Here is a 27,343-nt window from a genome sequence, read left to right as displayed (position 1 = left end):
CACCTTAGAGACTAACAAATTTATTTGAGCTTAAGCTTTCGTGGGCTACAGCCCACTTCATCGGATGCATAGACTGGAACATACAGCAAGAAGATATTTATACCTACAGAGAACATGAGAAGATGGAAGTAGCCATACCAACTGTAAGCGGCCAAGCAAGTGAGATGAGCTATCATCAGCAGGAGAAAAAAAACTTTTCAAGTGATAATCGAGATGACCCATAGAAGGTGTGAGGATACAGGCCTTGAACCTAGGCCCCCAGATCATACTTAGGACACAACTGCCACCCAGTAGCTCACCTGAGTAATTAGAAAGGGGAACGAGTGAAGTGCTAGCTTGCAGAGGGCCCCACCCCTGAAGCTCCCAATTGGCAAAAACATCCAGCATCCTCAACTGGCTGAGGAGCTCTGCATAAGCCATGAAATGACACAAGAAGTTGTCTGAGCAACTAGAGGAATCCCTGGTTGGCTGATACTCTGGACTCCTGCTTCTGGTTCTTGTCCTCTTTTCCCAGACCACTGTCTACTCCCAGATCCTGCTTTGCTGTCCAACTCCATTGCATTTCAGTTTTGAGTCCTAAATAGACATGATGTAGCAAGTCAGAAAACAGACTGCCCCATCCATGTGATTAAAATATATCTCCCCAATGGAGCACCATTTTCATTATTTCCCAGTAACCTCCCTTTCTTTTCCCCCCTCCCCCATTTACCTCCTCCTCTTACTCCTTGTTTGTTGTAAACAGTTTCTCTTTAGGGGAGGCTGAACTGTTTCTGTGCTTAGGGGATTGCAACTGCATCAGGACATGCATTAACCTGAACAGTACATGCTGAATACAGAATAAATGAGAGAAGCAGGTGGATCAGAAGCCACCCACTGTCCTAAGGGTGAAGTTTTTATAACAGCTCAGCATCCAGTGCATACGCAGTATGCTGAGTGATTCTGAGAATCTGACCTGACGTGTGTTTACATTCTCAGCACCCATTGCCCCAGGACTAATATTTTGTATCTTGATAAAGTAGTGTTTCTATAAACCCCCTGACAGCAAGGGAAAGACAGACAGAACTGCTCACTTTCTAATCTGTGCATCTATTTCCTGTAGCCTGAGGTCTTGCAAACTCACAGCCAATTGTTGTGGGGACCTCTCCTCTGTTCTCAGCACTAACCAGTTCCTGACAGACCTGGACCTGACTGCTAATGAAGTGAGAGATACAGGAGTGCAGCTCCTGTGTGAGGGACTGAAACATCAAAACTGCAAACTGCAGAGACTGAGGTAAGTACTGACAGATTTCCTTTATATGAAGAACTCGACAGGGGGTGTGGACAGAGCTCGTGCAAGAATATTTTGCGCCCTAGGTGAAACTTCCACCTTGCGCCCCCCCTCCCCCGATGTCCAGGCCCCACTTCCTACAGCCAAGTTCCCCCCAGAGGCCCAGATGTTCACAAAGTGCAGGGGTCACAGGGGGGCTGAAAAGAGGGGGGTTGTACAGGGGCTCTTCCAGGGGGTGAAGGTGGCAGAGAGGGGGGTGCATGGGATTGTTGCAGGGGGTGGAGGTGTAGTGGCAGGGAAGAGATTGCACAGAGGCAAAAGGGGCTCGTTGCAGGGAGGGAGTGGCACAAGGGAGGAGGGGGTTGTTGCAAGCGGGTGGGGGGTGTCTGTGCCCGGAGTTGTTGCAGGGGAGTGAAGGAGGCAGGAAGGGGTTTGTACAAGGAAGGAGTGGGCAGAAGGGAGATGGCAGGTGTGTGGGGGGTCCCGAGGTTGATGCAGGGGTGAAGGTGGCCGTGGCTGGTTGGGGCGGGGGGTGTTGCTGGGTGGAGGTTGCCCAGAGGCAAAAGTGGCAGGACAGGGTGGGTTGTTGGGGCGGGGGGTGCACAGGGGAGAAGGTAGCTGGTCGATGGGTGTTGGAGGGGGTGGCGCTGGCTGGGGGAGGGTTGCCCCCACATACACCATTTCCCAGGCCAGGGACTGGACCTGCTCACCCCCGGCACTCCGCGGGCCCGTGCGGCTCCCTGCGGCCTGGCTAGGTACCTGGTAGGCAGAGTAGACACCCAGCTTCTCTGTCCGAAGAGCAGAGTGCAGCAGCGCCTTCTTCTCTGCGCCACCGGCCGAGCCGGGCTCCCCGCACCCCCGGGGCTCTCAGCGGCGGCACAGGCAGCCAGCCCCCCCGCGCCCGAGCCTGCTGCCGCTGCTGCTGAGAGCCCCGGGGGTGGCGGGGAGCCCGACTCGGCCTGCGGCGCAGGGAAGAAGGCACAGCTGCTAGCTCTATACCCTCCCCTTCCCCGCTCGGCTGCCGGCTGCTCCCGTGTGGGGAGGAACTGGTCGCACCGTGGGCAGCCCCTCTAGAGCACAGCCTTGTGCTCCGCTGTTTAAAAAAAAATGTTTGGGGCACCGCTTTTTGGCACCCCCAACCACTTGGCACCCTAGGTGGCCACCTAGTCCACCTAGTGGTTGCACCGGCCCTGGGTGTGGAAGGGGTATGCTGAGCTGCCTGCAGGTACATGGTAAGGCTAAGAGTTGAGTTTCTGTCAGTGATACTTTCTGCCCATCCCAAGCATGTGAGAGCAAGAAAGAACTGCTACCCATCATGACCCTTGCAGTAAGGAAAAAAAATATTACCTACAATCCAAGACATCTGTCAAAGTTAGAATCAAGACTCACAATTTGTCAGACCACTCTGTTTTTATTAGCGCAGCGCTCCGCCAATAACACCCAGATAATGTGAGTGGCCATGCAAGACCCAAACAGTCTTATTTATACAGATAAAAGAGCGGGAATTAAACAAAGGGACAAAGAGAGAAAAACAGCAAAATTCACCTGGGGCATAGCATGCATATCCTACTTCCTTACTAACTCCTATCCATCTAAGGCTAATGCTTCACCAATTGCCCTTAAACGGTGCAATTGTTCTATGTTAATGTCTGTATTTCTGACACCTGGACTCCAGCATTCCAGCGATTTTCCTTAAAGGTACAGACAGCATTTCTTTAATCCTATCTATTTTTGTAATATAATTCATTCTACTTTCACACATCTCTGATCCATCTATTAGCTATTTCTCCTCCTTTTGTGCAACCACCCCTGCATTCACTTTTCATCCTGCTCCCCTGCTGTTCAGGGTGTTAATGAGCTGCAGCTTCCCCTCCTCAATGCCTGCACTGTTCCCTCCCCAGGACAGAGAGCTAAATACAGCCCTGGGGACCAGCTGCTGGCCTGCTAGGCAACCAGTGAACCCAGCTGCACTGCCTTGAAACTGACAGAGTGGCCACAGGCCCTTACTGCCTGCTGGCTTAGTCCTGTGTATAAGCCTAGCCCACGCAGCAGCTTAGTGGCTGCTGAATGTGTTCCATGCCTGCAGCTGGACTTGTCCTTGTTCAAGTTCCTGCTCTTGCACTGCTCCAGCCCCTACTCCCCTCTGGCTTCAGACTTTTGGCTTCAATCCTTGGCTTTGCCTCTGGCTTATGATTCTGGTTGATCCTCCAGTTCTGGCATTTGGCTTCTGTCTCTCTCAGGCTGATTCTTGGCTTCCCCTCTGGCTCACGACTTTGGTTCTTGCATTTGGCTTCTATTCCTCTGGTATTGACCTGCGGCTTGTGTATTGGATTTGCCCATCCTGGACCCAGCTCTAATCAGTAGAGTGAATTCTTGCTTCCTCCATTAGGCCTGACCACCCATGGCTGAGTTAGCTACAGGCACTTCCTCTGTTGCAGGGCATGCTATCATGACTGTTGGATGATGGCATGGATACGTTGGCCACCTGGAGCCCTACAGACCTGGGTTCTAGACTTCAGATCTTTCCACACCCAGGCTGTGGGACTTTCCTGATGCAGTCCTCTAGAATGTTATAAAAGATCTTAATCTTCATCACATTCACAGGTTGGGGCACAGCACTTAATGATGCCCATTTTCATATAATGCGTCTGAAATCTTGCATGTGTAATGCTGCCATTTACAAGGTTCCCAGTCCGAAAAGGCTGTTTGTGCTGCATCATTCAAGATCTTTGCAATTCCTTCTCTTCCTCCATCTGGGATCCCTGAATAAATCAAAGTGCTTTTTGTTTCTGTTTTCCCTTTTGCTGATATCTATGCCTGGCCACCTGCATTCACTAATACCAAAGATGTCTGGACTGTACTGTAATTTTTTTCACTTCTTTGACTTGGGCTGACTTTCTGATCTGTCAAATAATTCACACATTCCAAAGTTACAAATGAACCCAGAGCAGTGACTTTTTCATTGCAACAACATCTTACTGTAGCAGGGTTTGGTTGATATCCATCATGCTGTCCATTGGAGGGTTAACCACTGATCCAGGGATCTGTATTTTGTGTCTTATTTGTTGTTCTGTTTCTATAACAAAAGTGTTTTATGGGGTTAGGTTGTCAATCTCCTGATTAATTTGGAGGACCAGGAAACTGCTTTTTGTCTGGTCTCTACCCTTCAGCCTGTCTGGCTTGGGTGACTCTACTAGGAGAATGAAACTCCCTCTGTTTTAGCTCTGTGGGGCATGGCAACATTCAAGCAACCCCACCACATCAAGGTAACAGTCTCTAGGTGGACAACTTTCTGGCCAACCTGAACTCTGGTGGCTCAATGGAAAGGGCTAGGGGCTTTGCCTCAGGAGGAAGTCTTACCCCAAATTTTATTCCTCACCATTGATCAATGGCAGATGTTTGAGTCATTCTCAGTGCAACTGGTCAAAGGTGAAGTGCAAGTGACAGGGCTTAAGAAGGAAGTTCTACCCAACTCAGGTTTCTCATTGATCAAGGGGTAGAGATTGGGGGCCTAAGGCAGGATTTGTGTTTGCCCATCAGTCCCTCTTCATGAAGAGAGTCACCTGTCAGAACATCTGTTATAAGCCCTGTTCATGCTGGCTCACTCATCTCTGCATTTCTCTCTGCTGTAGCTTGACGAGCTGCAAAGTCTCAGATGATGCCTGTACAGATCTTGCTGCTGCTCTCAGAACCAGCCAGAGCCTGACCGAGCTGGATCTGAGTTTTAATCATTATCTGAGAGATCCCGGAGTGCAGTTGTTGTGTGAGGGACTGATGCATCCAACCTGCAAATTACAGAGTCTGAAGTAAGTAACATTTGACTTCGTCTGTGTATTTATACATGTCCTTTATGTAAAGTGCCTGATGTGGTCTGTGGCTGGTGGCTGCTCCCTGCAGTTACCTGGAAAAGCTGAGATTTCAGTGTCTCTCCAGCACTAGCATTGATGGTTCACAATATTGGCTCCTGCCTTTGAATTTCCCAGGGCAGGGGCCAAAGTTGCTTTCAGCTGAGACACATCAGCAGTTTGGAGAAACACCCTTTGAAGGGCAGCTTGCTGGGAATGGGGATGTATGTTTACCGTTACAAACTGGGCAGGGAAAAGCAGGTGCCAATGCTGGGCTCATTGTAAAAACAAAACAAAACAAAACAAAAAAACCCCAACCCTTTGGGGAAAGCTCTGGATCTTCCTTTTTTTATTTTAATACATTGCTCTCCTCTTCTTTCAAACACAAGATTCCACCCCGACCTGTGAGATCCTGGGAAACTCAGGAGATTTGGGGCCAGGTTTTCAAAAGACCCAGAAGCTCCCACTAGGACACATCTGCCTCATGTTTCAAAAGATCTGTATGTTGGATGTGGAATTCTCTTGAAAATCTGTCCCTATAACACCAGCAGAGTGAGCTGCAAAACCAGCTTCCTTTTGCAACAGTTGTTGCCCATCATTGGAGGTTTAGGGTTAAAGCCACCAACCCCTAATACAGTGTCCCCTGTACTTTCCCAAGAACATCAGGAGGGCTGAGGTGCTTCTGTCCCCATCTACCTCAAAGCTTTGCCAGTTACATGGCTAGGACTCATCTCATAGCTGTTTGTATTCTCCTTTTAGTCTCACTGTCTGTCAGTGATTTTTAGCCTCTTACCTGTTGAGGACAAGAAGGTGCCACTCTCCATTATACACTCGGCTCCTGGTGGCTTGTCTAATCTGCAATCAAAGTAAGATATATAATGTAGTGAAAGAAGACATCTATCAATGATTTCCCTTCTCAGAGCAGTCACCATCACAGCCACTTTCCAAATTCCATCCCCCTTGCTTTAGGAGGCGTCACCATTGAGCTGCAGCTCCCCCTGCTCAGTGCAACTTCCTGTCCCTTCCTGAGGAGTGAGACCTTCAGATCTGTAGCAATAACTGGATTTGTTTGTTGAACAAGTAGATCCTATGCTTTACTGATTAAATACAGAATAATTTGTTTTGAATAGCTAATGGCACGCACATCTTGTTGATTGAGTTTGATCCTGCAGCTTGCTCTATACATCCAAATAATTTGGGTCTGATTCTTAAATAAAGATTCATGCCCTGTGGAACCAGGGCTGAAAAACTACAGTAACCAGCTTTTTTAATTTAACTTAACTTTTTAATTTAAGCAGCGGTTGAAATGTATTTTATTTCATGTGCTCACCCTGCTTTCATTCCTCACAGGTGTAACGCAAACAATTTTTAGACTACATTGGGTTCCCCCCCGTAATTTTACCTTCAGGTTTTCATTTTAAATCTATGTTTTAAAATGTGTGATTTGTTATATTAATAACTAGAGTGTCACACACTCCAATACCTTCTGTAGCTGAGCTGATTGCAGATGCCCAGGGGCTCCTTGCATCCCTCCATTTCCTGCCCCACTCCGGGTGTCACACTCCCATTCCCATCTATTTTAGGAACTTCCACAACCCCCCGCTACACCTTCCCTCTTGCCAGGGTGTCTGAGTATGCCCTCTATCCCCTCTCCTGATTCCAGAGTGCCCCATTCTCCCTCTCATCAAAGCAGTGTTCTCCATATCCCCCTCCCCCATATCAGGGGGCTCCATGTGTTCCCTTCTTTCCCTCCCATCTCCTATACAAGGGTTCCCCATTCTCCCTACCATGCCAGGGGTTCTACATGCCTTTCTAATCTGCCCTTCCCCCATGTCATGGGTTCTGCACATCCCCCTATTTCCCCACTCCCACCTTGCTAGGGGCTCTGTATGTCTTATTTATCTTGCCCCTCAAAAGTAACTTTCTTCTCCCCAAATTGGAAGGGACAAGTAGACCGCTGGGGCCCCCCGCCAGAGAAGGCTTTGGAGAGGCAGCGTACTAGCAGGGAAGAAGGAATGAAGTCTCCACTTTCCTCTACCTCCTGGCTGAGTACACCCCCAACAGCTGTTAGGTGACTCCCAGTAGAGAGAGCAAAGAATATGCTGACCACTCTCTTTATTTTTTTTTCTATGGTTGCTTGAGCCCTGGAGCACCCACGGAGTTGGTGCCTATGCCTGACTTGTAGCAGTGTAAATCAGGAGCAACCCCAATGAAATTAGTGGAGTTACACTGGTATAAAATTAAAGCTCCATAGGTGGTTCACCAGCCTGGGAAGCAGTCTGAGGGGCACTGTGGTTCACCAGCAGATATAAACCCAGTCTGGCAAGCCAGAGAAAGCACTTCAGACTGGCAGTGCCAGCAGGAATCTGAAACACACTTCTTAAGTTGAAGAGGGTACTAAGCATGGGTGAGTCTAGCTGGCAGAGCTATACTGGCAAAGGTGCTGTAGTGTAAACAAGCCCTGCATTAACCATGTTTTTGGGCAGTGAGGGTACGTCTACACTACGGGATTATTCCGAATTTACATAAACCGGTTTAGTAAAACAGATTGTATAAAATCGAGTGCACACGGCCACACTAAGCACATCAAATCGGTGGTGTGCGTCCACGGTCTGAGGCTAGCGTCGATTTCTGGAGCATTGCACTGTGGGTAGCTATTCCGTAGCTATCCCATAGTTCCCGCAGTCTCCCCCGCCCCTTGGAATTCTGGGTTGAGATCCCAGTGCCTGATGGGGCAAAAATCATTGTCGCGGGTGGTTCTGGGTAAATGTCGTCAGTCATTGCTTCCCCGGAGAAAGAAACGGCAGACAATCATTTTGCGCCCTTTTCCCCTGGATTGCCCTGGCAGACGCCATATCATGGCAACCATGGAGCCTGTTTTGCCTCTTGTCACTGTCACCATATGTGTACTAGATGCTGCTGACAGAGGCAATTCAACAGCGCTACACAGCAGCATTCATTTGCTTTTGCATGATAGCAGAGATGGTTATCAGCCATACTGTACCATCTACCATGCCATTGTAAATTGGCAATGAGATGACAGTTACCAGTCCTTTTGTGCTGCACCATCTGCTGCTGTCATAGGTGCCCCTGGCTGAGATCGGCCAGGGGCGCAAAAGACAAAAATGGGAATGACTCCCTGAGTCAATCCCTCCTTTATGGTATCTAAAAATAGAATCAGTCCTGCCTAGAATATGGGGCAAGTGTACTAGAGAACCAGTGTATCAGAGAGCACAGCCGCTCCGTGTCAGATCCCGCAGAAATGATGAGCTGTATGCCATTCACAGGGGGTGCCCCTGCAACAACCCCACCTGTTGATTCCCTCCTCCCCCAGCCTTCCTGGACTACCGTTTCAGTGTCCCCCCATTTGTGTGATGAAGTAATAAAGAATGCAGGAATAAGAAACAGTGACTTGTTAGTGAGAGATGAGGGGAAGGCAGCCTCCAGCTGCTATGATAGTCCAGACAGGACATTAAGCAGTGTGGGGGAGAGGATCCCAGCTTCCCGCTGCTATGATAGTCCAGGCAGAACAGAATCTTTTCTTTACACATGAAGGGCAGGGGCTGATGGAGCTCAGCCCCCTGTTGATGAAGATGGTTACCAGCCATACTGCACCATCTACCGGGAATGATCAGGAGCTTTTTACCCAGGCGCCCCCGGCCGACCTCACCGGAGGCCAGCCAGGAGCACTCACGGGCTGATGATGAGGACAGATACCAGTCCTTTTGTACTGCACCATCGACCACAAGGCTGATGATGACGATAGATATCAGCCATATTGCACCATCAGCCACCCATGGGGGGGGGCGAGGATGCTGCTGTTGACGGCTGCAGCATCGCATCTATCAGCAGCATTCAGTAAACATAGGGTGACATTTAAAAGAGTCAAGAGAGGATTTTTTTCCCTTTTACTTCTGAGGGTGGGTGAGGGGGGTAAATTGACGAGCTATGCCCTGAACCACCGCGGACAATGTGTTTGACACTACAGCCATTGGGAGCTCAGCCAAGAATGCAAATACTTTTCGGAGACTGCAGGAACTGTGGGATAGCTTGAGTCCTCAGTCCCCCCTCCCTCCCTCCATGAGCGTCCATTTGATTCTTTGGCTTTCCGTTACGTTTGTCACGCAGCAGCATGCTGAGTCCCTGCTTTGGCCTCTGTCTGGAGATTTTTAAAAAATGCTTTGGAATTTCGTCTTCTGTAACGGAGCTCTGATAGAACAGATTTGCCTGCCCATACAGCGATCACATCCGTACGGTCCACGCTGGAGCTCTTTTTGGATTTTGATTTCAGACTGCATCGCCACTCGTGCTGATCGGAGCTCCACGCTGGGCAAACAGGAAATGATATTCAAAAGTTCGCGGGGCTTTTCCTGTCTACCTGGCCACTGCATCCGAGTTCTGATTGCTGTCCAGAGCGGTCAGTGGTGCACTGTGGGATACCGCCCGGAGGCCAATACCGTCGATTTGCGGCCACACTAACCCTAATCCGATATGGCAATACCGATATTAGCGCTACTCCTCTCGTTGGGGAGGAGTACAGAAACCGGTTTAAAGAGCCCATTATATCGATATAGAGCCTCTTAGTGTGGACGGGTGTGGCGTTAAATTGATTTAACGCTCCTAAAACCGGTTTAAACACGTAGTGTAGACCAGGCCTGAATTTCCCTTGTTTCTTGAGGAAGAGGTGTTAGTGAGGGGGCATGATTGGAGGGCACCGGTGGGAGGGAAATGATCTGCCACTTCAGCTACCAGTTCTGCCCTCCTCCTGGCCCACCATGCCCCTGGTAGGGCTGGAAGGGCCATGGGAAGAAAGCAGGATGGAAACTGATGGGTTGTGAGGAGCAAATCTACTAGCTGGAGGCAGCAAGAGGAATAGCAGGGAGTCCCAGACTTTATATCTACTCCAGGGTTACCAATATCCTAGACAATCTCATTATGTATGTGGATTTCAGAGTACTTTGAAAATTAATAGAAACTAATAATGCAGGGGGAGGACCTCTTGATCAAATGACCTAAATTTGCACCATAAATTCTACCCCAGTCCCTGAATAGCTTTTCAATTATTGCTTACCCAAAAGGGAAGTGGGTGGTGGAAATTATCAACTATTGATCCTGAGAGAATAATAGTAGGATCAGAGCCATAATTTGAGTCCAAGTATGTGTGTATTTAAAAAAAAAGTTATAAGAAGTGTAAAATTTGGATGTTACATGATTATTTTAGTGGGAGTGGATCTCACTTAAACAACCTAAAAAATCTTGACTTAGACTAAATCAGCCCTGTGGCTATTTTCAAGACAAGAGTTTTTTTGAGGGCCTCTTTCCCCTAATCAGCTTTCTCTTACCTTAACCCAGGGGTCGGCAACCTTTCAGAAGTGGTGTGCCGAGTCTTCATTTATACCAGGGCTCGGCAACCTATGACATGCGTGCCAAAGACAGCACGTGAGCCGATTTTTAATGGCACACTGGGGCCTGCTGGGACCCCAATGTGCCATTAAAAATCCTGCCGGCGCTGCAAGCCACAGTGTCCCCGCTCCCAGGCCAGAGCGTCTGGCTGAGTGCAGCAAGCCGCTGGCCCCTCCCCTGCCTTCCTCCACTTCCCCTGGAGCCCTGCTGCCATGCACGCGCAGTGCTCTGGGGGCCGGGGCTGCACGCTCCCACGGGGCAGTGTTTGGCTCTGCGAGGAGAGAGAGAGACTTCCTGCTCACCCAGAGCCCTGCTGCCACATGCGCAGCGCTCTGAGGGGCGGGGCTATGTGCTCCCATGGGGCAGAATATTTGCCTTTGCTTGGAGCCTTATGGTAAGGGGTCCGGGGCTGGGGGGGTTGGATAAGGGGTGGGGATGGTCAGGGGACAGGGAGCAGGGTGGGTTGGATGGGGGGGTGGGATCCCGAGGGGGTGGTTGGGGTGGGGGTCTCTGGAGGGGGCAGTCAGGGAGCGGGGGGGGGGTGGATGGGGCATTGGAGCCCCAGGGTCTGTCAGGGGGCGGGGGCTGTATAGGGGTCAGGGCAGTCAGGGGACAGGGAGCAAGGAAGGTCCTGGGGGGCAGTTAGGGTGGGGGAGGTCTCTGGAGGGGGTGGTCAGGGGACAAGGAGCTGGGGGGGTTGGATGAGTTGGGAGTTCTGACGGGGGGCTGTCAGGAGGCAGGAGTGTGGAGAGGGGTTGGGGCAGGCAGGGAGCAGGGGGGGTTGTATGGGTCCAGAGTTCTGGGGGTCCTGTCAGGGGGCGGTTGGATAGGCATGGGAGTCCTAGGGGTCTGTCTGGGGGTGGGGGTGTGGATAAGGGTTGGGGCAGTCAGGGGACAGGTAGGGGTAGGTGCCTAGGGGGGCAGTCGGGGACAAGGAACAGGGAGGCTTAAATAGGGGATAGGGTCCTGGGGGGCAGTTAGGGGCAAGGGTCCAAGGAGGGTGTAGCCAGGGGACAAGGAGTGGGAAGATTGCGGGTTCTGAGGGGGGCAATCACCCAGCCCTCTGTCCTGAGCCCTGATCCCCCACGCCCTGATCCCCCACACCCTGCCAGGCCCCTGCCCTGAGCCCTGTACCTCCCTCATACACACCCAGCCCTCTGTTGACTCCTTCACCCCCCCGCCCACAACCCCAGCCCTGACTCTGGCACTCCCACACATACCCAGCCCCCCCTGCCCTGACACCTGCACCCCCCTCACATGCCCCCAGCCCTCTGCCCTGACTCACCCCACACATCCCCAGCCCACCAGATTCCCTGCACCCCCCAGATTCCCACCCTGAACACCCAACGGGAGCTCCTGCACCCCCTCCCACATTCCAACCTGCACCCCTCACACCAAATGGGAGCTGCCCAGGTAAGTGCCCCCACACCCAAACCTCCTGCCCCAACCCTGAGCCCCCTCCCTCATTCTAGCTCCTGGCCAGACCCTTCACCCCCAGCCCTGTTCTCAGTGCACTCTCACCCTCAGCTCAGTGCAGAGAGAGGAAGAGAATAGGCAAGAACCAGGGAGAAGGTAGGTACCCACTGTATGTGGGCAGGGCCGGGACCCCAGACCGGCAGCAGGGTGAGCGGGTCCAGCAGCCGGGATCCTGGCTGGCAGGAGCCGGCAGATGGAACCCCTGAGCAGCAGTGGGCTGAGCTGGACCCTTTCCACTGGGGTCCCGGCCGCAGGCCCCCTCAGCCTGCTGCCAGTCTAGGTGAACAGAACCCCAGACCAGCAGCGAGCTGAGCAGGCTGGCGGCGTAAGATCAACATTTTAATTTAATTGAAGCTTCTTAAACATTTTGAAAACTTTGTTTATTTTACAAATTTAGTTATATAATATATAGACTTGTAGAGAGACACCTTCTAAAAAACATTAAAATGTATTATGGCACGCAAAACCTTAAATTAGAGCGAATAAATGACTCGGCACACCACTTCTGAAAGGTTGTCGACTCCTGATTTATACACTAATTTAAGGCTTTGTGTGCCAGTAACACATTTTAACGTTTTTCAGAAGCTCTCTCTATAAGTCTATATATTATATAACCAAACTACTGTTATATGTAAAGTAAACAAGGTTTTCAAAATGTTTCAGAAGCTTTATTTAAAATTAAATTAAAATGCAGATCTTATCAGTTTAGTGTGATCCTTGCCCCTGCTTTTCCTTGCTGAATTTTCCAATATCTGGCACGTATTTGGATACTTTAAGCTGCACACAGGCTTCTGAGTGATCAGTTGTTAACTGGCTCCAAGAGGAACAGAAGACAGATTTCATGTCTGAAAATACCTGTTCACACACGTATGTGGATTCAAATGCTGAAAGCATTGCAAACACAATTTTCTTCAAACAGTTAAATTTCACTGGCAGGGATGTCCAGCAGGTCAGAATAGAGGTGCCATGATCTCTCTTGGTAGCTTCAAGTGCGCTCCACAGATCCACAAACTTTGATGTCCACAATTCTGAGCTATTTAACTGAATGAGTTGCATTTCGAAATCTTCAGCACCCATCTACTGAAATACAGACAAATCCAAGTAGCTTTCGTTGAACTTTTCAGGTTTAATTAGAAAAGAAAGCATTGGGCCAAATTGCTGGAAATCTTGAAATCTGTCAGAAAATTCTGATTCTAGTTTTTGCATGTACTTTCCAATCTCATCGACATTGACAGTGCAATGTGTCTAAGGGCTAGTCTACACTTACCAGCCGGGTCGACACGGTGAGTTCGACTTCTCGGAGTTCGAACTATCGCATCTAATCTGGACGCGATAGTTCGAACTCCCCGCGCGCTCCGGTCGACTCCGGTACTCCACCACTGCAAACGGCGGTGGCGGAGTCGACCTTGGAGCCGCGGACTTCGATTCCGCGGCGTCTGGACGGGTGAGTAGTTCGAACTAGGGTACTTCGAATTCAGCTACGCTATTCACGTAGCTGAATTTGCGTACCCTAGTTCGACCCCGCTTCTTAGTGTGGACCAGCCCTAACTCTTTTATGAGTTGGAAGTAGCAGAAAGTAGAAGTTTCAATATCCCTGGAAAAAACTGCTAGTTTCACAACAAATGCTTTCCAGGCTTCATAAAGATCCAGAACTGTTTGCCCTGCACCCTGGAGACAGAGGTTGAGTTTCTTTAGGTGAGCGGTGATATCAGTTAGAAACATGAGCTTACACAGCCATTTGTCATCATCCAGTTTGGGGTAGTTTTGTTCTTTTTCCGACAAAAAGACCTTGATTGCATCAAAACAGTTTACAAAGTGCACCAAAAGACTTAGCCACTAAATGTTGCTGTGAAGTGGGATGTCGTTTATAAGCACTGTCCATCTCTTCTAGTAGTGCTTGAAATTGTCTGCGAGTCAAAGCAGATCGAGCAACAAGGAAATTCACAATTCACACCACTGTATTTATCACATTATTAAGCTCTGAATTAGAAATTTTAGCATACAGGTTTGAAATTTGACTGTCGGATGGCCAATTTGATCTTCAAGTAACTTTAAAAATCCCTTCTGTTTTCTGACCATGGCAGAAGCACCATTTGTTGTCATACAAAATATTTTTCTGATGTCAACTCCTTGTTCTTCAAAATGGTTTACAAAACTTTCCAGTATATCTTCCCCCTTTGTTGTGCCATGCAGGGGTTTTAGGCAACAAAGTTCCTCTTGGATTTCATCAGAAGCACAATATCTTGCAACAGCTGCCAAACGTGGAACGTCGTTTGTATCCACACTCTCATCAACTGCAACACTAAGCACTGCTGTGTCTTTCAATGCAGTCGTCTGCTTTTCTTTAATATTTTCTGCCATTTCACTTATGCATCTCTCAACTGTTCTGGCAGAGATGGGCAGTTCTTTTATTCTAGATATGATTGTATCTTTATTTGGCAAATCATTGAACAAAATCTCTGAACTGCTGAGAAAAACTTCTTTTATATATTCCCCATCTGTAAACGGCTTTCCGTTTTTTGCAGTGCACTGTGCAATCTTGTAATTTCCTTCTGTAGCTTGATTTTTACTTACACTTAAGCTTTTAAAAACACTGCTTTGCTTCTTATAGGCTTCTACTGCCTTTTTGACTGATTCAGTCTTGTCTGCTTCGTCAAGAAAGGTTTTCTCGTGCTTCGTTTCAAAATGTTGTCGAACACTTGATGTGTGACAAACAACACTTTCATAACAGAAAGCACAAATAGCACGGTCCTTCTTTTCAATAAATCCAAATATGTCTGTCCAAGCAGGCTGAAATGATCGGACATCTAGCTTCGCTTTCTTAGGAGCTGCCATTATGTCAAATATTCCCTTCAGCTCTCAGTGGGAATAAAAATGGCGATATAAGGCAGGCACAAAGTCAAATGCAGCGTGGTCTGATATAAGCAATTTTAAGATGAGGGTGCTGAGCTGCACCCCCTCTTGCCTCATGTGCAACCCTCACTGTCCCAGGCTGGGGAGATGCAGAGCTAGTGCCAGGAGCATGGAGGAGCAGAATCTTCCAGCTCCTGCTCTAAGCCTGGCCGAGCTGCCTGGGGAGGGGGCTCCCCCTAAAGCCTCCCTGTAGTGATGGGCCTGCTCTAATTTGGGTTGCACCATTCCGGGGCTGATCAGTGCCAAGTCCAGCCAGATTGGTCAAGAGCCGAGTGAGCAGGACTTAAGGGACCTTGTTCCCATCCTGAGTTCTGGTTGGCCAGTGGAAAGGGCTGGGATGGTGGTTTGGGAGGAAGTCTGGTGGCTACCTTTTATTTCTCATTAGTCAATGGCAGAGATTTGGGGCTTGAAATGTCTGGGCCAGCCTCAATGCTGATTGGTCAGGCAGAAGGGCTGGTGGTCAGGGTTGCCTGTTGGGCTTGTCACAACTGTTCCTTTCAGGCACTTATCTCACTTCTCTGCATTTATGTCCTGCAGGTTAAATTATTGCTATATCACACACGTTAGCTGTAAGGATCTTGCTGCTGTTCTCAAAACCAGCCAGAGACTGATAGAGCTGGACGTGGGCACTAATGAACTGGAAGAAGCTGGAGTGCAGCTTCTCTGTGAGGCACTGAAACATCCAAACTGCAGACTGCAGAGACTAGGGTAAGCAATGTTTGGCTTCCTTAGTATTTCCAGGTGTACTTTCCATAAAGTGCGGGGCAGGATGTATGGCTGATCTCTGATGTTTACTCCTTGCAGCTTCATGGAGAAACTGAGTTCAGTGTCTCTCTAGAATCCCCACCGATAGCTCACAGCATGCACCCAGTCTGCCCTCTTTGGAGAATGGAAACTTTAAATCAAGGTGGGCCCACGCCAGACGGCTCCACAGTCTCTTGGGCACTAAATACATAACACATTTTATTAAGAGTTTGTTTAAAAATATTATTGGCTCTGGTGTGCAAGATATCTGCACGGTGCCTGCTAGTCTCTCAAAAAACTCCAACTCATAATAAAATTCATTCATTAAAAAGAGTTTACTCTTACTATTCCAATATGTTTTATAGATTGTTTTAATGACTTTTGACACCTTCACCTTTCTGTAAAAAAAACAATAAAAGCCAAGGAGGCCTCAGAACTCTGAGGATTCTGAATCTTCCTTTCTGAGCTGATACACTCAATTGGGAATGGGTATTTGGTTACAAACAGGGCAGATGCAAATATTGGATTCATTATAAAAAACTCTAAACCCTTTGGGGAAAGCTCTGGCTCTTCCCTTTTCTGTTTCAATACATTTCTGCTAATTTCTTCTGTTTCCAAGACAAAAGCCTCACCCAACACCTGTGAGATTCTGGGGGACTCTGTTGACTTGGGGTCAGATTTTCAAATGAGCTCAGCTCCCAGCAGCTCCATTGGGATGCTTCTGCCCAGTGCTTCAGACGACCTGCAGGATGAATGCTGTGCTCTCTTGAAAACTGAGTTCCAGTTTTATGGTGCTATAAGTATTGAAAACTGCAGAGTGAATTACAAAATCGGCCTCCTTCTGATGCAGTTGCTATCCATCATTGGAGGTTTGGGGTTAAAGCCACCTACCCCTAATGCAGGGACCTCCATTCTCAGCCAAGAACTTCAGATACTCTGCTTGGAAGCTGAGTGGCTTCTCTCCCCATCTATCCCTGCTAGTCCTAAATGTAAGCAAGGTTTGAATGGGCTATACCCTGACAGCTAATGATGAACCAGTGTGGGAGAGGCTTTAGGATCAGAATGTTTTTACATGAACACTCATATTCTGCCGAGGTATCTAGCAGCCAGAGCTGTGCTGCCCAAGTGATCAGCTTTGGCTGGTGTTGGGTTACAAATCACTTTCATATGGAATGCTGGGGCAAAGAAATGTTGTTATCCTTATTGTATGAGTGAAGGGCAGCAGAACTGTCCTTAGCCTGCCTGAATGAGGGGATCACCCTCAACTGAACTGAACTCGCTAAGCAGGGGGCTTGGGTGCCAAATTCCAGTGGAGAGTGAGAGGCTGGGCCAGGGGCAAGTGTTCGTGTCTGGAGGCGTGGGCTCTGCCAAAGGGTCATAAGGCAACATTTGACCTGCCCCTCTCCCCTGTTTAAAGATCGTTAATTAGGCTCCATTGAAAGTCTCTTGTTTTGCTAAGTGATTGCTAGAGCTGACATATTGGGTGTAAGTGCTAAGCTGTGGGGCAGCATTTCTGTGAAAGACTGCCCAGCCTGAGGTTCCCCCACTGAGAGCTGAAATCACCGGGAGTTGGGTGAAACCTCAAGAGACCAACTCACAGAGGTCACAGTGGAGAGGCTGGGGCAGCAGGAGGTGACTGCAGATGACAGTGTGGTGGCGGGAACGCGAATGGCAGTGGCGCAGTGAATGACAGTGCAGCAGCAGGCTGTGATGCAGAGTGAAAGGCGGCAGCTATGTCCAGTTGCAGGGGCATCAGTGAAGGCATTGCTCGACATTTCTTTTGCATGCTCTGCCCGCTCCCCCGGATGGGAGGTGAACTCTTGTGAAAGCTTCCAGGAGCAGTGTGGGGCTGGGGCAGGCAGGGAGCTTGCCTTAGTGGCAGCCCTGCTACACCACTGGAGATCACGATCGACAGGGAGCCACACTTAGGCTCAATGGGAGCCGCCACTGGCTCATGGGCCTTGCAATGAAGAACACTGCACTAGAGTAAATGAGAGCTGAACCCTCCCCAGCAGGTGTGCGTGGAAGAAATCCACACAAGGGGCCTTTTACCTTTATATTCCCGCTGCCTATTGTCAGAGTACCGTGAGCTCTCCTTGCTTTCTCAGAATATAGAATCTTTCTAGATGCACAGAGACATCTGTGAGGGAAACAGAGAGGAAAGTAGCTTTTATTTATTTATTCTATTTTTTAACTCTGTCATAATTTCATGCAGGTTGAGGTTGTGCAGACTCACGGCTGCTTGTTGTGGGGATCTCTCCTCTGCTCTTAGCACCAGCCAGACCCTGGTAGAGCTGAACCTCCAGGATAACAGACTGGAAGATTCCGGGGTGCAGCTGCTGTGTGAGGCACTGAAACATCCAAACTGCAAACTGCAGAAAATAAAGTGAGTACCAGCGGGTCTCCTTTAGTTTGTGGTGGTTAGTACGGTAGCACTGTAAATCCAACAGGAAGAGTTACCGCACCTGCACCTGCTATTCTCTGGCTGAACCAGGGTGGGGCAAGTGGGCAGCTGCCCAGGGTGCAAAGCCTGCAGAAAATGGGGTGCAGTGGGGGCTAGTTGGGCCAGCCACAGGTGGAGATTGGGATGTGTGTGCAGGGGCATTGCCCCCTCGTCCCTCAGCAGCTGGGTGCATGGGATCTGCCTGCCACAGCCAAGTCCCCTCAGTGTGCAGTGGGAAGGTGGGTCTCCAAGGGCTCCCTCCACCAGTTGCTCCACTCTTGCTCCCTTGCATCCTCAAACACCTCTTGAAGCACAGCCAAGAGAACTCCTGGGGAACTGGGGTGGTGAAAAGCAGGTGAAACTTCCAAAGGGCCAGGCAGCCAGAGGCTCCCTGGGAACTCTGGGCACGACACGGATGGTCAGGGATGTACCCCCATGTTTTGGGTGTTCCTAGCCTCTGTTGGCCAGAAGCTGAGGATAGATCACTCAGTAATTGCCCTGTTCTATTCATTCCCTCTGAAGCATCTGGCACCAGCCACTGTCGGTAGACAGGATACTGGGCTGGATGAATCATTGGTCGACCTGGTATGGCCGTTTTTATGGTCTTATGGTGCTATAAGTATTTATGGTGCTTTTCAGAGAGACAAGACAAGGACCTTTCCCGAAGTGCCTTGCAGTTTAGGATGTGAACTATTCATACCATTCAGGTAGCAAAAAGGGAATTTCTGGGAAGTTATGCAGAGTTTTTGCAGCAGCAATTATTTGCAGTCATGTGCATATGGGATATAAGCCTGCAATGGAAAAAAAGCAAGGTCCTTTGCAGTAATCATGGAGCTGTAGTTTAGGCTCACAGCTGGGAAGGCTGTTTTTATCAACAGTCTTTTTTTCTGCCTGTCAAGCTGGAAAAATGGGTGTATTAAATGAAGTACAGAAGTTGCATAAACCAATGGGACCAGAGAATTTTTAAAAACAATATCTCATGGCTTTGATGCAAATAGAGAAAATTCTCTGTGCAGCAGCTAATGACTATCACTTAGATGAAAAACACTAGGAAGTCTAAAATGTGATTATTCAAAACAATAAGTAGGGTGCTATTAACTTTTTCAGCCCCTACGGTTGTGCCATCTTTAGTTTCTTATTGCCAGTATTAACAATACTTGTAATTTGTATTGTTTTATTAAAACCATTTATGCCCAAAGTTATACATCTGTTTTCTGCATAGTCACTTTGCTAAAACATATATTATTAACATGCCATTACATGAATAGCCACTGCCTATTATTTACTATTTCCCGTAATAATATGCCATTCTTAGATAAATCTTGGTAGTTAGTTTTACTTTAGGAGGCTATATGGGTCAAATTCTTGTCGGAGAAAAACTCTGTTCTCGCTTTTTCGTTTGGGTGCAGCAAAATCAAATACTTTATTATTTCTCCAGTAATTACAATGGAGGGAGAGAGTGCCATAGGACACAGGGTCGCCCCAGTCCCGGACAGGTCTCTCAACTGGTAAACAATTACAGCAAGCCTTTATACTTTTGTTACAGACAATAACTAGCAATAATACAGACAATAAAGAGCAACAACTTCATTTTGTTTATACATAAGCCATTCTGCTATCTTGTTTTCCTACTCCTAGAAGACACCAGGCTGCATATTTGGTTATCAGTTACAAGGTCGTAATAACTTTTTACACAGTTCTTTCCCTCTGCCTCACACTATCCTTGCTTCTAGAAGTCTCACATCATTAGGGTTACAGCTGGGCTAACCCTTGCTAACTGACTGACATGCATTAAGATCCCCTTCAAATCCTTATTAATTCTTTCCCTGCTTCCACACTCCCCCCTTTTGTACTTCTAGTACAACAAATATTTTCAAATCTCCATTTGCATTAATTCGTGGATTTCAGATTCTACATCAGATGTTTCAACCTTAGGGGTTTTGATTGGATGTAATGACAATGCATGATTAGCATGAACATGAAAGGTATTGCTATTATTACGTTTTTTTTTACAACAACAACAATAACATAATCCTAAGCTAACTAACAACACTACAGACAATAACATTCCCATAGGAATAATATAATGGGGCTGTAGTACAATTTTGGTTACAAAGCACAAGACATCATACTTAGTACATAAAGTAGACACTCTATAAGCTGTATGAAAGGCATTCTTTTCAGCTTGATATATATTCTGAAGCATGTGAATTTGCCCTTGCAATTCAGAGATTCTTTGAACCTCTGGTAACAATGAAAGCAAATTTTGAAACCGATCAGGCACTACTCTAGTCCAATTAAAATATACCTGAAATCTAAGAGCTACTTGCAATATTCCATCTGCAGGCCAGTAAATGATATGATTGCCTGCAGCAGTGGTAAGATTAATATGTATATCTTGCAATGTGGTGGCTTTAACGTACACACAGCTATCATTAGCTTGAAAAAGTGGGTGTCCCATCAGGGTAGTTCCTTGACCTCCACCCTCTCAGCAAATATTGTCATAAACAGTGACAACTTCCCCTGGCTTCAGTTTATAGATACACTGAGCTGTGGTGGTTCTAACGGCCAAAATGTCCATTGACTCTCTATTTTTATCCAAAATGCCAGGTGTTATTCTAGGGGTACTGTCTATAAATTAGTTAGGTATACCAGGTGGTCTAATTTCCCAGATGTCTCGGTAAATAATTCAGTTCCACATGCATTCTTCCCATGGAGCCGGCAGGATTCAGTATGTGGGAGCCCACACCCCCCTAACCGGTCCATATGCTTGGAAGGAGCACTGTAAATGTCCACACTTCCATCCAGAAAGTGTCCAAGTATGTTTCCATGACCATAGATCAGATGGTAATCCTGATGTTGCTGTAAGGGCAGTGGGCCAAGTCTGGTGCTCAAGATCACTCGGAATGGCCATCAGCTGGTCATTCAGGAAAGCCTGGATTTTGGCAATGTCAGTGGAGTGGGTGTTTCTTCTTCTTTCCCGAAGCAGTCATGGTTCAGCATCCTACAGGGGAGATTACCAGGACATCACCCTGTAATGATTTTGCTTTTTCTAGAAAAGTTCAAAGGCACAGTAGGTCTGTCAGTGGACAAGGGAGAGGTTGCTAGCACGTCACCTTGTCCTTTTTCCCTGCTGTCCAGAAGCACAGTAGAACTAGAAGGAGAAATAGGCTAATCATCAGTAGGAGAATTCTCCTGAGGTGGAGGGGTCTTTTTGCAGTGAGAATCATGGGTCCAGGCAGTCAGTCTTTGGCACTTCACAGCGGTGTTGGTAGTCAGCAGGACTTAAGGGCCTTTCCAGCATGGAGCCAAAGCAGTCTTTCGTTGATGGATCTTTATGTAGACCCAGTCTCCTGGTTCCAACGAGTGGCAAGGTTGCACAGGATCCTTCGGTAGTGCTTCCTTCACCTGTGTATAAAAAGACTTAACACATTTCATTAGTGCCTGACAATACTTAAGCATTATGTCATCCATCAAATGAATATCCATCTGAGCTAGGGTTAGTGGGGGTGCAGCTGGTAGTCGCATTGGGCGTCCTGTCAAAATTTCATGAGGGCTGAGTCCAGTCTTTCGATTGGGAATGGCTCTCATACTCAACAGTGCCAAAGGAAGGGCATCTGGCCACTTTAAGTTTGTCTCAGCACAAATCTTGGCCAGTTTATTCTTTAAAATCCGGTTCTGGCGTTCCAATGTCCCAGCAGACTGTGGGTGGTGAGGGCAGTGAGCTGCACATAACTCCTTTACAATCTGTCCAGTAAAATGAGTTCCACGATCACTGTTGATACTCACAGGGATGCCAAAACGTGTATAAAATTTTTTAAGCAGAAGTTTCACAACAGTCCTGGCATCTGCTTTCCTGCAAGGAAAAGCTTCAACCTAATTGGTAAATACATCAACTAAAACTAATACATATTCATAACCACAACATTTAGACATTTGAATAAAATCAATCTGAATATTTACAAAAGGTCCCCAAGGAGGAGGGTGGGCTGCCCGTTGCTTTAACAGCTTTACCAATGTTGTGCTGTTGACAAATCACATGGTGTTGACAGTAGGAATGTGCTACAGAAGGGAAACTCGGTGCACACCAATCTATGTTAACTGCAGCAACCATCCCCCCTTTGCTCACGTGTGCCATTCCATGGTATATGCGAGCAAGATAAGGCAGTAACATCTTCGGTGCCACCTGGCGACCATCCGGGGCACACCAAAGATGATCAGTATGTAAAATGCATCCAGCAGCACTCCAAGAGTGTTTCTTGGTTCTTGATGCAGCCTCCTGGATCTTAGCCAGATCCTCAAGGGAGGCTAGTGAAGGCTGCTCAATTAGGACACAAGTATGTTCAGCCTGAGGTATGGAAAGGGCCGCTGCTTTGGCTGCAGAGTCTGCCAAAGCATTTCCACGGGTAACTTCATCATGAGGGGTCTTGTGAGCGGTACATTGAACAACAGCAATAGCTTCCTACCATCCCCAGCCCTCTGGCTAGAAATCTGAGGTAGCCAGAAGATCCCATGTACAATATGGGGAGTGGGTTAACTTTTCATGTCTTTGCTTCCAAAGACCGTCGGTATGCAAATTTTAACAACAATTTGTAATTAAAAGATTTGGCCAGTGTAGTTTCTTTCTCTTACTTAAGAAAATGTATTAGACTTTTAGTATATCACATTTGTCTGATGTATCCAAACACTTTGTATTCTAAGTTGAACAAAACAAGTATCTGCATTTCAATCCAACACTTCCGCTAGATTTCAAATCAGACCATCCCATGAAAATATTAAACACAACAATTGTGGCCATGAGACAAACACCACAAGACAGAACATAGAACACACAACATAATTTTTACTCTGTCAGTAAATGCATGGTACGTTGAATGCTGTTCAGCTGGCATTAGTTTTCTTTTGATTATCTGAAAGACAAAAACAGAGGTCTACCCCTTCTGGGCAGTCAATTACTTAAAATATACAAATACCCTTGTTGATTTCAGGCAAAACAGGGGAATTACCCCATATTTTCTCCTATGTGTTTCATAGGCAGCCCAGGTTTCAGTGGCTCCTACCTTATCAGTTAGATAATTTGCATTAACACAGATGCTTTCTGGCTTGCTTTTTACTTATAACTTTTGCTTTTAAACACTGAAAGAAAACATCACCACTTACAGTGCCCTCAGAGCCTAATACAATTTTCATTACATAGCACTGTATACATTCTTCAACTAATTTAACAAAATTGTTCATAGCCAAATGATAGCAATCTAATAATTTCTTTGCCTGAATTTATTTACAAACATTTTAAAGACACCAAAAACTTTTCTCTTTAGCATTTTTACAAAGTTCAACTGCTGTTCCCTCCAGCAACTACAGAGTCAACTTTTCACTTTCCTTTAAATCACTTGCTTTGTCTTCCAACAGCCACTTACCAATTCAAATCACCATTCCAAATATCCTCCTGAGTATTCGAAATCCTCATGCTTATACTCACTTACTCCTTCCTTCCACTACACCCTCAAAAGTTTCCAACCTGTTTTCCAATCTCTTTGTCTGTTGCCTGCCCGCCTGGGCCCGATCCTGTTTTTCTCGCTGAACCGTCCCTTCCATGGGTACTAGCTTGTTCCACTACCAGTTTAGCTAGGAGGGTGGGCTTCTCAACTAGCCCCCACCCTTCTTGTCTTTTCCCTAGAACATTCTTACTCACAAGGCTATTCGAATCCTCCCTAGTAAGGCTTGCCACCTGGGCAAAAATACATGGCCATTGGGTAAAGGCCATTTACTTAACATATAATCCAAACCCCTTTAGGGGGTCTACCCAGAGACCCACCAATTTGTCTGCTGACACTTAAACAGAAAAGAAAATTACACAGAAAGCAGAGAGAATTACAGTCTAAGCCAGATTTTTTTTTACTTCTATTACATTGTCCGTTACAGGGGGTGGGACAGAAGGATCTCAATACAACCTCAGAGCTTCATCGCACACATGGCTTACACCCTGAGGAATTACGAACGAGAAGTTCAGTTCCGCCCACACACCTAACGCCCAAATGAACAGAGCAGAAAAACAACAGTAACCGGTTAAACAGAACAGAACCAGAACCAGATAGTGCACCAAAACCAGATAGTGTTTCCTTATTCTGTTAGGGCTCACCTTTAATCATGCAATTCTTAACATATAACACCAACAGTACCAAACAAAGCAAACATAAAATAACAAGGGTAAAACAGATAGATGGTGTAAATTCTGCAGGGCTCCCCCATTCTCAATTGCTCACCAAACTGTGACAAATTTCTGTTACCAATTTATCCCTCATGTCAGGTGATCAGGATGACACTGCAGGAGGTTGGGGGAAGAAAACACACCATATAACCAAATTTGAAAGCTTCATTAAAAATAATAAAACAACAATGGAGAGTGTTGGGAACGCTCCCACATCACTCGGGAAAAATATGAATGCTCCAAGACTTAAGCCACTTTAATACTCACACATGTCCAGACTGGCCACGTCTGTGTATAACGGTCAGAGAAGGGGGAATAGGTGGACGGGAGAATATCCTGTATACAGCTTGTTCAGAATTTCCAACATACTTCTGCTCTTGGGATGGCTGTTCTTTTACACCCTGGAATCTCCTGCGGCGTCTCTTTCAGAGATTCCAGTTCAGGTCAGCTGCCTGTGGCTTTTTCAGTGTCACCAAGCCACACCAGCTACAAGGGTCGCAGAAGCACACTGCTGGATCTCACTGGAAAGTTAAGCTTTGCAAATGTAATTTCAATTCTGAACTTGTATTGCCTTTGGTTTGCCTCTGTCTCTATTTTTCCACAACCAGCTGGGGCTGAAAGCAGTTTTTCTTTGCACTTAGCATATTCTGTGCTGATTCTTGACCTTGAACACAAAGCAACTTCTCTTTATCTCTGGGCTAAGCTGAATTTCAAATTAACCCGTTCCTAGACAAATTGCTCGCACTGTGTCAGAGGCTTTTCTTTGGTGATTAAAAGCTCCTCTGAGATATATGATCTTATCTAGATTAAAGGTACCTTCTAATGGGCATTGTTTAGATGGATCTTCATGAGTGTGAAGATTCCAATTCTCTAAATACCTGCAGGTTTTAGGACCATAATGTACATACATGTAATATGCTGGGGTACCCTTACGGGGTGAGGTGGAATGTTTAGACTGTCCCTTACCCATTTTCCACTTACACACACAGAGAGGGTGCCCTGTCCGCGCTAGCGGCTCAGAAACTAAGGATCTCTCCCTACAGAGTACTCACACAGGAGAGACTAATGAGGATGACCACGACTCTCCTACACCTCCCTTCAGCAAAGAGCGTCGGCTAGTCTCTGGGGGACGGCGCTGCTTACTCTGATTGCATCCAGTGAGATGATCAGACTGTCAGTAGCCCACATGGAAAGGAAAGGGGAGGGAAGATGGGTTCACACACTCCTAGACCCAGGCAGCTTCCTCGCCGGACTATGCCAGGCTGAGTCAGCCCACCGTGGGTCGGATCTCCTAAAGATCCACTAGTTACCGGGCTTGCGTTAGAGTAGTCCTGATCACGAGCTTTCGCTTCACAGGGTACTCTGGGCGTCTTCCGGTAACAGTCACTCACACTGGTGTACACACACACACACACCAAGGCCTCTTTTTTTTTCCTTTTTCTTCTTTACCTCTGTTTTTTTTTTTTAACCACGATGCATCTTTACCTGGTCCGGACCAATACCATGAGGCGGTATGACAACCCCTCTTGAGGCGGTAAAAACCCCTCAGCACCGGTGCATTCTAATGCATTTACCTATGCATTACCTAATGCATTTACCTATGCATTACCTTGTTGGCCAACTCAGCAGTTCCCAATACTGCTGTAAACTAACCTTGTTGGGGCCTTTCCCCAATACCACTCTGCATCTGATCTTGCTGCACAGTCAATAAGTTCAGATGGCGTGAGCCCAACAGAGACAGACGTCCTCACGGACAGTCCTCCTCCGATACCCCAATAGAGATTTCAAAAGGTCTCATACCTCTCATGTGGCGCCATGGGGTTCGAAGGGGAATGATCCGTAGTAGCTGTCTGTGGGTCCGTGGGCGTTGCCATCCCGGACGAGCCCCCAAATTGTCGGAGAAAAACTCTGTTCTCGCTTTTTCATTTGGGTGCAGCAAAATCAAATACTTTATTATTTCTCCAGTAATTACAATGGAGGGAGAGAGTGCCATAGGACACAGGGTTGCCCCAGTCCCGGACAGGTCTCTCAACTGGTAAACAATTACAGCAAGCCTTTATACTTTTGTTACAGACAATAACTAGCAATAATACAGACAATAAAGAGCAACAACTTCATTTTGTTTATACATAAGCCATTCTGCTATCTTGTTTTCTCACTCCTAGAAGACACCAGGCTGCATATTTGGTTATCAGTTACAAGGTCATAATAACTTTTTACACAGTTCTTTCCCTCTGCCTCACACTATCCTTGCTTCTAGAAGTCTCACGTCATTAGGGTTACAGCTGGGCTAACCCTTGCTAACTGACTGACATGCATTAAGATCCCCTTCAAATCCTTATTAATTCTTTCCCTGCTTCCACATTCTTCTTGGGTGTCATTTGAATTTGGCTTTATTTTGGGCCACATTCAGCCACCTTTACTCACATTGAGTAGCAGTTTACTCCTTGAGTAGTTCCATTAATTGAAGAGTAAGATAATACTCAACGTGAGTAAGGGTGGCAAAATTTGATTCTTTGTCTTTGTGGCACATTCTTTTACTTACCCTGGAGGATATAACAAATCACAGAACCTTAAGAAATAAGATATGCAAAAGAACTACTAGGTCATCTTATCCATTTCCCCTGCCAGTGCAGGATTTCTCTTTACAGTATATTCTTCAATGCTTTATCAAGTGATGAGTCTTCCACAACTTCCATTGGATGACCATTTCACAGTCTAATAAATCTCACTGTTAGGAAAATTTTCCCGGTATTCAGACCACATTTTCCTATGCTTAGTTATTTCTCATTCTTTAAAGGAATTGTCAAGGATTGTCCAAGCAATGTAAATAGAGGGAAAAAAAACATCTCTGGGCTTATTTAAAAAGGTCCAATCCTACAGTACTTACTCTGGCAAGACTGTCATTGCCTTCATTTTCCAGAGTTAGAACTACTGTATTGATCTCTTAAAAAGTACCAGTAATTTTGTAATAAAAATGATTAGCCAATAGAACTGTTTAAAAGTTTGGGGGGTGGGAGGGAAGGAAACATTTTGTCATT

The 27,343-nt window shown here is 47.0% G+C and overlaps 1 protein-coding gene across 1 annotated transcript in view; it reads left to right on the top strand.

The window, feature by feature from the left end:
* The window catches only part of LOC123368698 (NACHT, LRR and PYD domains-containing protein 3-like), a 66,377-nt gene that overhangs the window by 14,819 nt on the left and 24,215 nt on the right, over nucleotides 1-27,343 (top strand). Inside the window, exons 6-9 of the mRNA XM_045013734.1 lie at nucleotides 1,100-1,270; nucleotides 4,900-5,073; nucleotides 15,442-15,612; nucleotides 17,864-18,034. Coding sequence (XP_044869669.1) covers nucleotides 1,100-1,270; nucleotides 4,900-5,073; nucleotides 15,442-15,612; nucleotides 17,864-18,034 — 687 coding nt within the window. The remainder of the gene's footprint in view (nucleotides 1-1,099; nucleotides 1,271-4,899; nucleotides 5,074-15,441; nucleotides 15,613-17,863; nucleotides 18,035-27,343) is intronic.

This window comes from Mauremys mutica, chromosome 4, assembly GCF_020497125.1.
Source record: "Mauremys mutica isolate MM-2020 ecotype Southern chromosome 4, ASM2049712v1, whole genome shotgun sequence".
Taxonomy (NCBI): domain Eukaryota; kingdom Metazoa; phylum Chordata; order Testudines; family Geoemydidae; genus Mauremys; species Mauremys mutica.
Note: the sequence above shows the minus strand (reverse complement) of the source record. Positions and strands in the feature narration are given on the sequence as shown.